General features: G+C 41.7%; 1 protein-coding gene across 2 annotated transcripts; it reads right to left on the bottom strand.

Annotated features, from left to right (window-relative positions):
• Nucleotides 1-565: 565 nt before the first annotated feature.
• LOC104585411 lies at nucleotides 566-13,802 on the bottom strand. 2 transcript variants are annotated; one of them, XR_002960732.1, is made up of 6 exons: nucleotides 13,249-13,802; nucleotides 11,472-11,548; nucleotides 10,730-11,223; nucleotides 10,250-10,598; nucleotides 9,679-10,159; nucleotides 9,248-9,537 (listed from the first exon to the last, which is right to left on the bottom strand). XR_002960732.1 is itself a non-coding variant. In XM_024455445.1 (5 exons), exons 1-4 carry the CDS (start codon nucleotides 1,644-1,646, stop codon nucleotides 1,037-1,039), a joined length of 279 nt encoding a protein of 92 aa, XP_024311213.1. In that variant the 5' UTR covers nucleotides 1,647-1,823; the 3' UTR covers nucleotides 566-917; nucleotides 1,013-1,036. The 2 variants fall into 2 exon arrangements, 1 of the variants encoding a protein (XP_024311213.1); XM_024455445.1 differs by lacking the exons at nucleotides 9,248-9,537; nucleotides 9,679-10,159; nucleotides 10,250-10,598; ... (1 more) ...; nucleotides 11,472-11,548; nucleotides 13,249-13,802 and adding exons at nucleotides 566-917; nucleotides 1,013-1,145; nucleotides 1,248-1,273; nucleotides 1,362-1,404; nucleotides 1,546-1,823.
• Nucleotides 13,803-18,070: the final 4,268 nt, after the last annotated feature.

Genomic DNA, 18,070 nt, shown 5'->3' with positions numbered 1-18,070 from the left:
CGTCTCCTCAGGGATGCCGATGGCGGTCGTGGCCGTTGCAGCCGCCACCTTTGACGCTGGAAGAGGGCGCACATCTCTTGCCATGGACGCTCTGGAAGAGAGCACGCGGCGTTGGAGCTCGTCGGTCTCGGCCGTGCAGCCGCCGCCGACGCCGGAGGCCGCGTTTCGCCGGTCAGCGGTGGACGAGGAGGAGTACGCGGCAGGAAGAAGAGAAGTACGCGGCAGGAAGAAGACGCGTCCTTGTTTGCAGCAGTTATGGAGTTAATTCCTAATTCTCAGGGATACTAACAGCCAGGAAGTTATTATAGGGGTACTTAATTCCTAATTATCCTTCCGCCATTCTGGTTGGTGTGAAGGTCTTCCCGCCCTGCTCTGAACTTGCCGCCAGCCTATTTTTAGCATTCACTTTTAAGGAGGCTAATCTTGTCAATTGCGTTAACGAGGGGGCTATAGCAGCAAAAAGTTCACTAATTTACATACGTGAACTGATGACAATGCTATCCCACTGCGCCTTGCTTTCCTCAGGATCTCATGAAATTTTCTTTTCACAAATGCAGCAAAAATATAAGCAAACTTATTTCCCAATTGGATTATGACATTTGGACCAACTGACTGGTAACAGGCAACAATACAGAAGAGACGAAAGAAAACACAAAGGGAGATTACATTTATAAACAACAAAATGGGCATAGTGCTTTCGGTGTCACAGCAGAACATAGCCTGCTTTTGAAAGGGAAGTCATTCCAAAGTACCATTAACTGACTTCACAAAGAGCCTAACAACATACGAATATAGGTAACAAACTATCCGGACAGTACTGCCACAAAGACAGTGGTTTAATTTACATAAACCAAGATGGTACAACAGATCATAATAACTAACAGCAAAGGAGATGAAAATAAACACCATTGACTGGGCTGTCAAACAAGAAATGAAATGCATGAGAAAATATAACCAAAGAAGGTAGTAAATGATTGATTCTGAACAATGAACATTTGCAAATTTGACCAACCTGCGTTGCAAACACTAATTGCCTTCAGAGCTTGGTCTTCGTCTTCTTCCCGATGTTGCTCTTTTTTGCAGATGGTACATATGGAAGAGAAGGAGCACCACCGTCAGAACTGATTGTGGGGATCAACGAGCACCTATGGAATAACGCAATGACATGAATGACTGAAATCATATTACGAAACATGGACATGATATACAAAAGCATGCGGAAATGTCATCAAAATTCAAAGCACTACCCAGGAGGAATGTCTGGTGTTTTTGCCTACAAAATAGAACAAATCTAATCAGTAACAACCAAAATCAAATGTAGCTGCCATATGTAACCAAGCTGGCAAATACTATATATGCACCTGAAATTCAGTGGAATCAACGGATGTGGCAGCCTTACTGGAACTGCACAACAGCAGAAAAATGAGTATGCATGCATAAATCTACCCTGAGGCAACAGACCATGAGATGCAAAATTGATAATGCCCAGCAACTCATGGCTGAGCTGAACCACCAAGATGCAAAATGCACCGTGCAGGAACTCACAGTTCAGCCGAGCCAGCAGGTACATTCTTCACATTTTGAGTAATCGTTTCCAGCGAAGCATCAAGGACTGTTGCACTGCTTTCGTGTTCCTTTCCTTCCATTTCACTGAAAAAGCAACCATAGAAAAACCACAGTGCAAATGCATTAAGAACACACAACAACTATACCCTAAGATAAATATGTAACCAGCTTCAACCAGTTTATATACACAACAGCAAATAGAGTAGCCCACTGCAGTGATAATAGTAAAGCAAGCAAAAATTAGACTGAATAACGTATAAAAATAACCTGGCATTCGATTCGAACAGCTTCCTCTTTACAGATCCCAGAGGCTGTAAACAGAAATAGAGTTTGGTCATAATACTCTGTACTATTCAAATCGAAAAAAAAAAGAAATCCCATAACACTCGGCTAATGGCCGCTTGCTTAGGGATTTCAGCGGGCACAATCGGAAGCTCATGAACATCAGCAGCCTTGGAGCCAGAACTATCCGGCAATTCCACGACAGCCAGTGAACCTAGCTACCTCAAAGGCGTGGTCGCAGACACTTGAGTGTCGTTGGGCACACAAGTTTGTTTGCCAAAAAAAGTTTCAATACCATTAACTTGAAAAGAGATATTCCATTGTGTGAGACTCTTCTCTGTCACTGAAACGGCGAGCGTGTACTTTTGCAACACAATCGCAGCAATCTCAGGAGGAATGCCAGAAGATTTGAGCAGTGGGACAACGCTCTCACCAACAAGCTGCTGTGCAACACGGTTAAAAAGAACGAACTCAGCCGTTCCAGTTCCATCAGTTCCAATCAAGCAAAGACGATACCTAGAAAAACAGCACATATAAATGTTAGGCACTGCAAAACAGCGGCACTAAATCACTGAGCAGGTTTTAACTCAATATAACAAAAGACTCATAATAAAAAAAAAACAAGATTATTTACTTTGGATATGCCCTTGGAGTTTCACAACCTCCGCTGCACCTATACTCTGCACCATATGCAGTTGCTGACCTATGCGGTAGTTGTCAGCCTTGCCACCGTGATAGTACATAAATAATCTGTGCCCTGTGGTGAAACAACGGTGAGGAAGCTGAATGACACGAGAAATAGTATACAAATACACAAAGAAAAACTCATGGAAACAAAAGAGACCTCCATTTCCCAAGGGTCCATATTGTGAAGCTCAGAGACACTCTTCATTGGTAGGTTAGCCCTTGAACGATTAGCTGTGAAATTCTCTGCAGCAGTAGAGACCCACTGTGTTTTCGGAAACTGGTCACCCAAGCTTCAAAACAAAATGGCCAAACATCAGATACAGTTGCAGAAAGCACTTGGACATCACACCTAGCCCATTTGCTGTTGCACAATTAGCATGCCTTAACCCTAACCCATTATAACCCAACCGCTCAGACAAGGAATTTGCTTGATCTGTTAAGAAAACAACAGCACCACCTAACGGGGCACAAACAGGCACACAACCTTTAGCAATTCTCGTGATAGGCTGACTTGCCTCTTTCGCAGATGGTGTTAAGGAGAGTAAAATTCAAACACTTGAAAATCATAACGATGATAGTTTCTATCACCAGAGACAATCAGATTTTCTAATTTCTACAGTGTCCGCAAGTCTCTCAAAATATATCGAAGCATCTCCACAAATTTGAGCAAGAAACAACTAACCAACATAATAAACACATTAGCTGTCTATGTACCAACCTCTCAAAAAAGGAATCTATTTCAGGGATATCCTCGTTTAAATACCACCTGCATGCAGATCCTCCACTCAAGGTCTCCTCATCTAAACAAAATAAAGTTTGTTTTCACGTTAGCTTGTGTCATACAAAAAAAACAACAACTCATGAACAACATGACTTACTGTTATATGACTTCATTAGCATGCCCTCAAAGACACCTACTACAGCCGAATCTTGGCCTGAATCGTAAACCAGCTGAGCATCAAATCCTCAGCCCTCTCGCCCCACAGCACCACCTTTATTTCCACATTTCTGCGAAACATGGGAGATGAAGATCGCGCACACACACAAAACAAGCAATCCATAACCATAAACAAAATTATTTTTATATGCCTGCAGAAGTAAATACGAATCGATATCAGATAACTTTGCAGGCGTCAAAGAGGAAAATAATACACACCCGTCACCTTTTAGAGCAACTATTCTTTTTGCAGTGGCAGATGTGTTTGTTGATAGGCGCACATAAGCCACTTTGGAAACACCAACGATTTGTCCCAACACAACTGTACAGAGAACTTTCAAATTAACTAACAACCAGCACAATTTAATTCTCTTCTCCATAAACCAAAATGCGAAACATTACAGGAAATCGCATCAAGAGTGCTCAAATTCAGAAGTAACCTACACATTCATGCATAATTGAAGAGAAAGCAATTGACAAATACATTTGATTACTCGAACAATTAAAAATGGCAACATCGCATAATACAGTTATCAATTTTAGCTTTTAGTTCATATTCGTGGCAGACGAGCCCTACAAAATTTCAAAAAAAAGCAGAATAGAACACTATTCCAGTATTCCCTCGGTGCTTGCACGAAAACTCAAACAGACCATCACCATTCGATTCCTTCTGAAAATTTAATGCATGAATGTTGTATAAATCAGGTATAAAACAGGACTTGCAGTAAACAAATAAGCAGAAAGTTGAGAACTAAATCATGTTAATTAGATTGTAACATCCAAGTAATGCCACACAACTTTCATCTCCAAACTTCAAAATAAAAGCTACCACAACAGTCTTCCCATGACAACCTTGATATATCGCATTACAGGGCTGTGTGGTAAAGAACCTCAGATTTTGGACAAAAGTTAGCCACCAGCCAGAGTTTTCAGAGCTTTCATCGCATATCTTTTTCATATGTTCCCAGTTGTATATCTATCCAGAAGAAGTCTTTTTCGAACTACAGAAGGTTGTAACATCCCTTCTCAGCAGCTTGTGATTTGCCTTTATGAACAGCAACCTCAGATGAACAACTGTGAACCGAAGAACACAATTGTGAACCGGTTCAATTGCGGAGGAGTTCAATAAAACCTGCAATTTCATAATTATAAGGAGTGGTTGGTTAGTAACATCATGTCAACACCTTATCAGAAGGGAAACAAAACAAAGTACTGGATGAGTTACAATCAATATTTTCAATACAAAACAAAATATTGCTCAGATATTAGAAATAGTACTGCAACCCAATACTACAGAAAAAATAGGGATATCAATTGAAACAGTAAAGATGCATGTAAACGACAGATTAAGGAAGATGCATACATATCTTATGAGTCGAAGCACCCTCGATAGCCACCAAGGCGCATCAAAATTTTCTGAACCAATATAGGGTCGTATTTCACAAGATATACATTGCCACCAGCAAGGGTTTTCAGAGCTTTCATCGCAAATCTTTGTTCATATTCTCCCCGTTCTATATCTATCCAGAAGAAGTCTTTTTCGAACTTCAGAAGGTTGTAACATCCCTTCTCTGTAACTCTAACCACAGCAGCTTGTGATTTGTCTTTATAAAAAGCAACCTCAGATGCAATATCCACTCGATGATCGGGAATCAGCATATTTCCATTTAGAATCTCCAACCACAAACTTAAGATGGCGTTTGATGTTAGTCCCCAATTTTTTATCAAGTTGAACATGTATGTATTGGTCTTCAGATCCAGAACATAATGGGTTGCAGGATTCCGCATAGCATAGTACAGTACGTACCGTTGGACTGGACCAAATCTCTGCGCTTCACCTAACATCACAAATAGTGTTTGGATGAGTCTTTTCCCTTCGTCTGTTACGCTTAGGTTGGGATTCTGATACAGCTTGGCCAAAAAATCCATGCAGTTTTCCAAGCTGTTATTGTCTATATAAACAGCGTCCCTGCCAAAATAATTAACAGAATTAGTAAGGCAAGTGTTAAACAGAAGTGAGGGAAATGTAAAAAGACATGAACAAATATGACAGGTACATACAAACCATCATTGTATCTTGAGCTGTAGTTTGTAACAAGTGGAACTCCAACGATATGACTTTCTACAGTATGATCACAAAAAGTGCACCATGGCACTTGCACTTGGTTCAGTTGATTCACAATACTGATGATTCTCCATGCCACCACATAGTTATCAGTTTCCTTCTTGAGAAATTCAACCTTGGAATTTCCTCTTCCGGGCCGCTGGTCCCTCAGCACAATAATATGGTACGTCACCTGACAAAGAATATCCAAATCATGCTACAATTTCATAACAGCATAAATGATGATGAGAAATTACAACATCACAAGCCTACGAACCTTATCCATGGGTGGTGGCAACACAGGTGCAGCAGGCATCCGCATCACCCTGTGCGGGAGAGAAACTGATTGCAGCCTCAAATAACGATCATGGACTTGCCTAAACAGGTTGAAGAACTGCCGTTGAGTTGGTCTAAAGGATAACCAATCAACATTCAGATTCAGACGAATTGCATCAGGCACACTAGGAACCCAAGTGTGCCTCACATCTCCACGACGATTGGTGTCACCAGCCAACGTATACATTGCAACATAGTTCTGAACAGGTACCGGAAATCTTGGCACATTCTGACATAGAAGTAGAGTGTATCAGATTAAAATGGTAACCCCAAAATTTGGTATTTTTTTCCAAGAGAGCAGAATTGGTGCGTTTTTAGAAAAAAAACAAGCATCTTTTTCCTGCGAATCGACCTCCAGATGAGGTGCATTTAATCAAGTAAAACATTTACAAATAAACATTTCTAACGCAGATTTGGAGCATAGCAGAATTGGTGCGTTTTATAAGGAAAAAAAGCATCTTTTTGCTGCGAATCGACCTCCAGATGTGGTGTACTTAATCGAGGAAGTAATATCTTGAAACATAAACATTTCTACGGAAGATTTGGAGCAGGGGGTATCACATGAGAAGATCTTACATCACAGGAAGCCTGAGGTCTTGCAGCTACCCTGCTCTCAGCCTCTGCTCAGGCTACATCCAACGCACGTATGTACTGCGCCGACATCTACATAGTCGCAAAGCACGATCATCATCTCCCAGGTCATCAGGAGAACAAAACAAGGAAAGGCACATAGCGGAAAATCTTTACCGGCTCTCACCTTCCAAAAAGGAGCGATGAAATGAACCGGCAAAAAGGGAAGGTGGGAGCGACGATGAAGATGGCGGAAACGAAATCCTCCAGTGCGGGAAGAACACTAGTTTCGAAACGCCTGCAAATGCAGAATAGTAGAAAGAGCTAGGTCAAACAGGAGGGCTCAGCAAGACACCCTACCGTGAGAGAACAGCAATGCAAGTTCAAATAAGAGGAGGGCAAACAACAATAGACACAAAAAGACATTTAATTTTGCCCTACCATGACAGAAAATGCTGCCGGAGGCGACGAAGACGGAATCCGCTGCCGCCAGCACCAGCACGGGATGGTCAGTAATCGCGAGCAGCACACTGATGGCCAAGGCGAGTAGAGAGAAAGCGAAGACTGTGGTGGAGCGCTTCCTTGGCGGCCCACGCAATACGGCAGCCCAGGTAACTCGAACTGATTGAACGAGCCCATGGCAGACGAGGCCCAAGAAGTTGTACTGCGGAGCATCCTTATCCCTGAATGAAAAAACAGAATATGATTATGCGATTAGTTACGGTACCACAGGCTAAGGGTCTCTTTGATTCATATGATTAGAAAGATAAAGGAATAGGAAAAATGGAGATTGTAATGTCATGTCCACTTGATCCGATTTGTTTGTCCCAAAGTTTTTTTATTGGATTAAAGGATTTTTTTCAAGAGGTTGGAGTGGATGTTAAATTTCCTTGGAATGAAGTACAAATGAATCCTTCGGAAAAATTCCTATAGAATTCAATCGTACGAATCAAACGACTAATATAGGAAAAATTTCAAAGGATTTTGAGCCTTCAAAATTTCTATAAAAATCCTTTGAATCAAAGGAGGCCTAAGAAGGAAAACTACCAAAAGTCATCTGCTGGTACATACAAAATAAAACTGATCAACACTCCGCCCATCGAAGTGCAAATCGGGGAGGGGCAACCTCTCTTTTTCAAAAAAAAAAACTCCGGCCGTCGATGAGACGCCATTCGGTCAAAGAAATTGCCGTCGTTGAGACGGTCTGCGCCGGAGGAAGGGGAAGGCAAATGAACATCAACAGGAAGGCACGCCGAAAAAATAAAATTCAGCAGGCTCACCCGAGATTGCGACAACAAAGTCGACCACAGCAAGATCGAGGGAACGACACCTCAAACTTCTTTGTTTCAGACCGAAAGACAAAAACGAGGGACGAAAAGAGACGCAGACCACAGCATGATCACTGAGAGGCAGACCACAGCATGATCCAGGGCAGCACACGGCTAGGGTCTTACGCAGAAACAGGGAACTAAGGTGAACTTGGAAGCCTTGGGCTAGAATCGCTGAGCATTGGTTTCGCTGGTTGGGCTAAAGTGGGTTCGGTGGGTTTTGTACGTTTGGTTTGTTGGGTGGGGAAATTATGGTTTGGATGGGTTTAGATGGGTTAGCAGGCTGATAACTAGATTTCCAAGTTACCAGGAGTGACTACTTCAAGGCTAGGCTAGATGAGAAATGTGCTTCCGCTGATCAAAGGTGGAGGGATATTTAAAGGCCTGCCACGTCTCTTAATCTCCTACGGAGTACTATATCTCGCCGCTCGCTGGCCTCCCTAAAATAACTAGATTTCCAAGTTACCAGGAGTGACTACTTCAAGGCGCTCGTTGGCTTCCGCAGAAAATTCGGGCTCCCCAAGTTGCGCAACGAATTCTGCAAGTTGCCATGAGCGATACGCGCAAGGGCCGGTTAGGTTCTGCCGCCGTTCCTGGTGGGGATTGACAGCAAATGATGGAAATCTAGTTTAATTTTTCTAAAATCACTCTCGATCTTCGTAGGACTGGCAGGGTGCCGGTGCTTCGCTACGGAACAACAAAATCACACAAATACACATTGATCAAAAGGACATTATAACCAACTAGTTGAGTGTCCGTGCGTTGCTACGGATTGACAAACTCATGTGTGATTTTTGATTGGGTATCTCACCGCACGCAAATGTAATACTCCCTCCGACCGGTATTAGTTGTCTTAAATTTACCCAAATACGGATGTATCTATGTGTAAAAAGCGTCTAAATATATGTAATATTTGAACGAGTAATTCTGGCCGAAGAGGGTAATAAACTTAAAAACAAATTAAATAAAGTCATCATGACACGACAGATCGGGTGGACCTCTGGCTGACAAAGTTCCGGCGAGATGGCGGCCTGGAGGGAGCTCAGATGTAGAATTTCTAACTAAAGTTTGCCACCCCCCTGCGAGGTAATGTCAGTAAGTTACGAAGTTACTCAATATTTGCCATTAGCCCACCATCTTTTGTCACTCGTATAGTCAACAATCCAAGCAGTATGGCCACAAATTAGAGGATTATTTCCAAATGTAATAATTATGAACAATCATAACAGTACATGGTTAAACATTCAATTAATGTCACCACGCTTACTACCGGTCTGAATTAGAGGGGCTCAATACACTCCTGACAACACTGAACTTCTGAACCTCTTCCCTTTCTAACCCATGTTTGGTGCTTGAGTAAAATACACAGTTTTCTAATAAATACATATGAACTAACTTTTATTGCTTCACAACCAGACATGGATTACACATCTGACATCACTGGAAAACTGATAGGAATACCCTTGCCACACTATAGAAATAATAACAAGATTATCCAGGTTTGACTATTAATAAGGATATTAACTATACAACTGAACAATCACCTAAAGAATGTGGAACCGACCTTTGTTGTCATAGTGTTGTCAACTATTACAGGAGACACCTGTCCACTTAAGTACGACATTCAAAGTGTTTCCATATTGATCAATCACCTAATTACAAATGCATCTAATTTAATTCTACAAACACATAACTGAAGCTTCAGATGCATCCTCGGCGGTGAAAAACTATGCGAACATGAGTCAGACATAACACAAAAAAACTTCAGTTGGACAAATTTGAAACTAACACATCTGCACCTCATTCATATCAACCTTAGTTTGAGTTGATTGATTAATAACTTACTGGAGCAGATAACCTTCCCTAACCTGACTGTGGAGCAGATAAATTCCAATTCCATTCCCAGTGCGTCCATGGCCACCTGGACTTATGTTTCCCAGCTCCAATTTGATACAATCAGCACCGGATGAAAACAACAAAGATGCGCAAAAGTAAAAAAATTCAGCACTGCCTAGGGGAAAAGGTTAGCAGAAAACTCTTATTATTGCGAGCACCAGAAAGGGAATTGCATTGCTTTTCGCCGAGAGTCATCAAACAGATAAGTCTGAATTATTTATGGTACTAAGAAACTGGGAAGAAAGAACATCACCTCCAATTCTGAAGTTGCCATTGTTGTTATATAGATATAACATGGGGTCTCGTAGCAAAACAACAAGTGCAGTGTCAATCAACAACAACTCTGAAATCTGGAGGTACCTAACAGTTAGATTGCGGCATTGAAGGATGTGGCAAGTATGAACCTGGATCAGTCTCAATGGCTTCTCAATGACATGCCTTGGCTACTGCCTACTGGCAAGGAAAAAAAAAAGAGAATTAACAAACTGAACAAAAAGAGAACAAGTAAACAATATGGTTTCTCAATTCTGAATTAACACGTACCACAATTCAGACATCAAGAGTGGAGAATCGCAAGTTATGAAATGCAGGTCAGTTATAAATCCCAGCATGATCTAGCCATGTTCAGTGCCGGTGGTGAACTGAAGGTTCAATCGATTGAACTGAACTGAACTGTAAGGTACATCAGAGAAGAGAGGTGGATGCTTAGGATGCCGGCCTACCTGACCTCAGCCTCCCGTGGGGTCGCGATGAAAGGCCGGCATATACACAGCGGTTAATGGCTGTTAATTTCCTCGTGCCCTTGCCGGCGGGGACAGAGAGCACCGACGGCTGGCGACCCTGACCCTAAATTGCAATACCATGGCTTCAATTTGTGTATGCTCTAATTATCCTGAACTAAAAGGGAAGCAATTAGCATCGGAGAGAAGAGATGGATACTCTGCACTACAAAAAAGTTCACCAAATCTTCTCTTCTCAACCAAACGCGCTCAAACTGAGACACTATAAAGCACCAAATCTTACCATCCGCATAATGCTCGCTGATGAAGAGGGAGAAATCGAGCCACGTCTCAGGTCGCGTGGAGATGTGCCTGACGAAGACCAACACCTCCTCTCGGTCACGCTGGGGACGGCATCTCCTTCATCCACCTCCTCCTTCCCAAACGGCAGGAACAAGGACGCGATCTTGGAGATCTCCACCACGGCCATGTTGTTCTGCATCATCGAGATGCGGCTCCTCACCCTCCCACCGATGTCCGCCAGATTGCTGCGATCTGCGGGTCACGGTGTAGGTCTGCTCGGGACCCTCGTCCTCGAGGCTCCACGGCGAGTAGGAGCCCTCATGCGCGGCCGCCGTGTCGGCAGAGGATGTCTCGGATTCGTAGTCGTCGGGGTCGGGCTCGTCACACGGTGAGGAGAGCGTGGCCGCGAAGGAGTGCGTGAGCGTGAGGAGAGCGTGGCCTAAACTGTACACGCTAGATGATACTAATCAGTGGTCAAGCCATCCTCTGCTGTACCTAAATATATCACACTTCATCAAAACATAGGCAAAGTCTAGTAAACCAAACTTCTGCTAAGAAAATTATTAGCAGATGCACCCACAATAAGCCAAATTTAGTAACTACATTAGCAGATTGTATCATACATCAGTGTGCAGTGAACTAATGATAAACCATTCATATGAAAACACCTCAAATAATTCTGCTTTCTAGAATAATTCAGTGGTCTATAGAACACTAAACTATGAGCTTGCAGGGCACAGTACCACAATATGAGTCGTAGAGAAGCCTATCCCGAGATGCTCGAAGTCATTCAGCCCCGTAGCGAACACACGCCCACTCTCTGCAGAAAACAGCAGGTGAAAATTACCACAAACAGGATGTTTACGGCTGCATTCGAAAAGACAACACTTTCAGTTTAACTCTCAGAAATGCGTATACTGATTGTTCTCTGTGTTTTACTTATTATTTAGACAAACATGGCAGTAATATACATGAATTGAACACCCCCATTGGATCTACATTCTTTTGGTCAATTACTAAATTCATTAATGACGAAAATACAGAAGATTCATTTTGAGTTGTAGCATACCCATGAACTCTCTCATTTTTAAAGTTTTGTTGTTCTAATAAACTGTGGTTCTTACCTGACAAACTATAACTGAAAGTTAAATGTCCTTATGAAAACAACCTAAAATTTTCTTTTTACCAAAAACAGTAGGGATACCGCAACACTATATATTTTATCAAAAACTTGACAATTTGCGAAGATATATACATGATTATATACAGTAAAATAGACAATATTAATAGTAACCTAAATGGCCATGGCCTCATCATATAACTATATCACTTAATAAGCAGCTATCGACAGTAGTTTTTAGCAAGCTCAGCTCTTGTGTGTCACAGCTGTTAGGAAATATGCTGTCACTGTTGTCCAACGTAATATGCTTTAAAATGTTGTTGGAAATATACTTTACAATTAGCCGCTGACACTATCACCTACGAAGTCTCCACAGACACCTATCACCATCTCTGTAAATTCGCTAAATCAGACGCGCTTCCACTGCCTACAATGGGACACATGAGGTAATATATAAAAGTAGATACTTTCCACAAACTTACTTTAGCACATACATGATAAAAAAATCCACAGATCGAGAATATATATTGCTAGCACTGCCCAAATTTGGCATCACAGTAATGAGTATGGAAGCATCAAAAGTTGACAAACCGTAGCCTATGTTCAAAGTTCAATTCACCTTTGTACCAGAGCTCAAAACTAATACATACTCCTTATGAGCTATTTCTGGAAAATATAACTGCTTGTGAAACATGTTGGCACAAGATTTTTCTGTAAAACTTTTTCCTGGTGGGCATTGGGCTGACGGTTCATTTATTGGACTGAATTGTCATTAGGCAATCTATGTTAATTAACAGAAAAAGGAATTAGCTGGGGGGGTATGGTAGCATAATGGCTAACGTTATGATAGCTGATACCTAACAAGAGGAATGGGTTTACAACAAGAGTACTTCGGAGTCATATAGGAAAGTAAAATATGTGCTGGACAAATAGAATTCAATTGCACAGATACATAAGCAGATAAAATATTTCTGTCCAACTATGAGGCATCAATGAATTGCATTAGAATGACAGTAGTTAACTCCAGATACCAATTGCTGCAAAAAGAACATGCCTTAACAATTTAACATACAGCAAAGCTGGGAGTTAGGCAATACAAAAGTAGCATATGACTCTTGGTATAGGAAAATGAGGCCAGATCTTCTCATTGATAAACTAATCAGAAGGTTCCATGTGAACATACAGTCCAAGATTGCAGCGTCGAAATAACCAAAAGGAAAGTAAACAAGCAAATTATCTAGCTTCTTCACATAATTAGTCTGAATAACCAAAAGGAAACTAAACAAGCGAATTTCGGAGCGATTTTTCTGTGCAACCTTATTCATTGAGAACGTATGATCCGAACCACAGGTAAAGCAGGCAAGTGTAATTTTGATAGCATTGTGGATTTCAGCGATTACCTTGACAGCAGCTGTCAGGGCGTCGAAGTTGGAGGATCGGCCATCCGTGAATCCTGGCGGAGGAAGGCGGATCGGGGGTGTGGTAATGGCAGAGAGGTTATCCGAGTGGGGAGGGCAGATCTTGGTGGCAGGGACGACGGCCGGCGGGGTGGAGCATGGCGGCGGGGCGAGGTGTGGAATCTCCAACGAGAACGGCGGCGGCGGCCGCGGGCCGCCCATGGATCGTGGCCACCGGAGGCGACGACAGCGGCCTTGGTGGGCGGAGGCGGCGGCTGCCTTGCAGAGGGCGGCGGCACAAGCAGAGGGAAGAGGACGGCAGCGGCGGGCCAAACATGGATCTCGTCGGGCGGAGGCAAGGTGGCCATCCGGCGCGACGGCATCCTGGGGCGATGGTTTTTGGGCAAGCGCCGGCCTAGCGGGCGTGACGACGGGGAATTGAGGCGGCGCAGGGGGGAGGGGGTCATGCCGAGGAGGCGGCGGTGATCGAGCTGATCGCGGGATTTGTGTGATGGATTCGGCTCGACCGTAGGGGTGGGATGCGCCGATGGTTTTCTGCGTGGTGGGGGGCGAGCGGACGGTCGGACGGACGAACCAAACTCGAAATTAAGCAGTACTCCCTTTCGTAATTCTTTTCTTAAATTCGCAAAAAAATAAATATATCTATTATTAAAAAATATTTAGATACATGTAAGATTTCGACAAGAATTATGAAATGGAGGTAGTAGTAAAGATGAACAAGTACTGACCGGTTGCGACAAATATTGCATTTGCCCTTACTTCTCATATATGAGCATCACCACGCATAATGCATGTGAAAATTCAGATGCATGCAAAAGATAGCCTGATGGTATTTCAAAATATTGAAACTCCACTTCAACTTGAAATGAGTTTTTAAAAGTTATAATTAAACACTGTATGTATAGAAAGTAAGAACACAACTAAACGTGTTTTATCAGACTGGAGTATCTATTTCCTGATGCATGATGTCTTCCGCTTCATATCCATTGTACTTGAACAGGTGTATCAAAAATTGCTTCCTCACCTAGCTTCATATGCAAGCATACCAAAAATTTGCTTTTTCATAGAGATACATGATCATGCACGGAGAATACTTAACTTACAAATTGTTTGATCCAATCTTCACCATCCCATGAGCTTAGAACCGTATATGATGCCAAAAAACACAAATATGATTGCCTCGGACTTTAGAACAATAAAATATGTAGTGATTTTTTCCAGGGGTAGTCACCTGGGCTCATTGGAACACCAATTGGTGATTCATGTCACCAATAGACCACGCCGGAAAGAAAATCATCGTTCCAGCTGATTTTTGCTACCTTGAGTACATCGTTTAGGTGAAATAAAATCCTTTGATGTCCCAATGCATATCTCATGGCTTGAATATAGTCAAGACACGAAGGGATTCCAATATAGAGATGAGTTCGGATTTTCTTGAGACTTAAGGTTATTTATTGCACAAGGTTTGGAGCTTCCCAACCATTTTTATTTCTTTTCTTATGAAACAAACTTTACTATGGACCTGAAATGACAAATTAATTATTACATTAATAAGTGGGCGAGACTTTTTATGAATCGGAGGGAGTATTTCATAGAGTAATCAGATAAACAGGAAAGGAGCACACAAGATTATATTGACAATTTTGACATTAAAAACCTAAATATTTAGAAAAGGACGACTTCTGCAATATGAAGTTGATAATGTAAAATCAAAGAAGAGTAGAGAACACACTACAATGGATCATTGTGCCATCGTAAAGATAATTATTGATCCTTGTACTTCACAGAGTAATCAGATAAGCACGAAAGGAGCACACAAGATTATATTGACAATTTTGACATTAAAAACGTAAATATTTGTTGCTAATATATTTGACCATAGGAATCCGCCTCAACATAACCTATAGTGTCCTTATGGTTTCACTCGGCATCTTCCCTTGATAGATGTAAGAAAAATCATAAATTATGTAATTACTACTAAAAAGTAAAATGTAGAAAAAAAAGTGACAATGTACGTAGGCCTGGCTAACGAGCATACTCGACTCGTTAAGAGCTCGCTCGTTAAGAACTCGGACATCAAAGCCTGTTCGACTCGGTTCGTTTACTGCTCGCGAGCGCTCGTCGGGCGCTCGTTAAGCTCGTTAGCGGCAAAAAAAAAGGGCAGCATGTATGCAGAAAAACTGACAAACAAAACATTTGTACAACATTATAAATCATAACGGATTAACAGGAGCCACCACTCCAGGCTCTCCAGCCAATCCACAAAGCAAAAGAACTGTCCATGTCTCCATCAGACCATCACTCAAATAATCATTACATCACAAAAGGCCGTACGTTCAAAACACAAAACAACGCTCAAGTCCAACACAATCATATAGGCATATAGCAGCAAAAGAACCAAAGAAGCATAACAAACAAACTAGTTGGTCTCAACCACCGACTTCGGGAATGGTATGACCTCCACATCATCGTCACTGTCTTCTTCCTGCCAAGAGTTCAGCTATTTTAGTATGCACAAAAGAATTAAATTTGTACAAGTGCAATGAAAGAAAATAGCAGCAAGTAAACTTACTTCAACTATTGTAGGCTTCATCATATTAATTTTTGAATCTTTAATGAAACTAGAAGCACAAACCAGTGCCTCAACCATACTAGGGAGAAGTGAGCTGCGGTAGTCATCTAGAACTCTACCTCCTGTAGAGAATGTGGACTCCGAAGACACACTTGTTGCCCGTATAGTCAAGAAGTTTCTTGCCATTTTTGCAACTATAGGAAACCTGTGAGCATTGAGCTTCCACCAATCAAGAACTTTGAAATTAGTATCCTCAATGGGATGATTTTTGTCCTCTAGATAGCTTGTCAGTTCAGATTTGCTTGGGTTTGCATTTGTCTCAGCCAAGAATGACTTAAACCCACTAGAGAGTGTAGACATAGCAGTAGTTGACCTACTAGAACTTGCAGTTTGTCTAGTCTCATTGCTCTCACCATTTTTCTCTCGATGTTGCATCTCATACTTGGAAAAAAGAGCAGAGAATTCTGTTTTTATGTCTTTTGCCTCACGTGATCCTTTATTCTCTCCATACAACTCTTTAAAACAATACTCCACAAGCCTTAACTTGAACTGAGGATCAAGAATGCAAGCAATCACCATCACATTGTTCTTCTTCTTTCTTCTATCTCTCCCTTTGTCATATAATTGCTCTTCTGCATAGTTGTTGTCCCAATACTTGTCAAATTTATCAAGCATTGCTTTACCCATTGCTCTCAAGCCCTCATCCTCTGATCGAACAGCATGTGTGTTCACAGCAATCTTAACATCTAATATGTATGGATAAAAGATGTTGGCGGTGGGGTAATTTGATCCAGATAAAATTGTGGTCACTTCAGCAAATGAATTCAATATGGGCTGAATAGTGCTAAATAAATTCCAATCACGATTACTAGGGTTCCATGCATAGGTAGAATCCACTAGAGCATACTCATTCAAAGCTGGCCTATATTGTTTGAGAGCAACTAGCATTCTGTTTGTAGAGCCCCATCTTGTTGCAACATCTAGGCATAACCCTCTTCCAATTGGAATGTTAAGGGACTTGCAAATACCCACGATTCTATGCATGCGAGACGGTGACTTCTTCAAGTACTTCATAGTCTCTCTAAGTTTGGAAATCAAAGGTTCAAGAGGTGCTGTCCCATCATTGACTATCAGATTGATGATATATGCACAACAACGGACATGGAAATACTCAGGCACGAAATTAGGTGAGCTCCTAGCGGCAAACTTGCCCACCAAATTAATAGCAGCTACATCATTGGAGGATGCATTATCCATAGTCATAGTGATTACTTTATCCTCTATTTCCCATTGTTGGCAGCACTCAAAAACAGCTTGAGATATAACAATGCCTGAGTGTGGTGGATCTAGCTCAATAAAATTAAGAACACGGCTTTGCATGCACCACTCGTCATCTATGAAAAGGGCAACCACGGCTAGATAGCACAAATTTGATTTGAAGTCCAAAGATCACATGTCAAACTAATGCTTTCAACAGATCTAAGTTGCTTTTTGAGTATTTCTTTTTCAGAAAGATAAACCTTCATGCATTCTTTCGGGATGGTCTTTCTACCAATGAATTTATATGATGCATTCATATCTCTCATGAGTATATTGAACCATGCATGTTCTACCATCCTAAAAGGATATTCATGTGCAATTATCATTTTTGCAATGATCATCTTGCATTCGGCATGATCATATTTATGGTTAACGATGAGAGAGGCACCTGGCATTTCTGGATCAAATGCAATGGTCCCTTGACGAAGTGCCCGTGCCTTCTTATTCTGGATCTGATAGCATGAATCCCTATGCCTGTTCAAGCTCGTTGTCCCTCCTTGATAGCACAACAAACTTAAGCAGCCTAAGCACTTTGCCTTTTCAACAATTTCATCTGATCTCCTTTTTGATACAGCTTTGACCAATTTAAAGTACTTCCAACACTCTGCACGCTTCACTCTAGTTTTCTTCTTCGCAACTACAACAACCCCACTCTTCTTCTTTCTCTTCCCGGCAGCAACCTCTGTCCTTGACATTTGAGTTTCCGTGATATCAACAACATCATCACCTTCTTCTTTGTTATCCTCGCCACGACAATGATCAGACATCTCGTCGTTCTCATGGTTCTCTGCCTCATCAACATCTTCAATCTCTATCCATTCATCCTAATAAAGTAAAGTTTAAACACAAATAATTCAGTGCTTGAATAACTACGAAAAAGGAAGACAATGAGATGAATAGCTACCAATTGGG

The sequence above is a fragment of the Brachypodium distachyon genome, chromosome 5 (genome assembly GCF_000005505.3).
Source record: "Brachypodium distachyon strain Bd21 chromosome 5, Brachypodium_distachyon_v3.0, whole genome shotgun sequence".
Taxonomy (NCBI): domain Eukaryota; kingdom Viridiplantae; phylum Streptophyta; class Magnoliopsida; order Poales; family Poaceae; genus Brachypodium; species Brachypodium distachyon.
The sequence above is the reverse complement of the archived record's forward strand: the minus strand, read 5'-3'. Positions and strand labels throughout refer to the sequence as shown.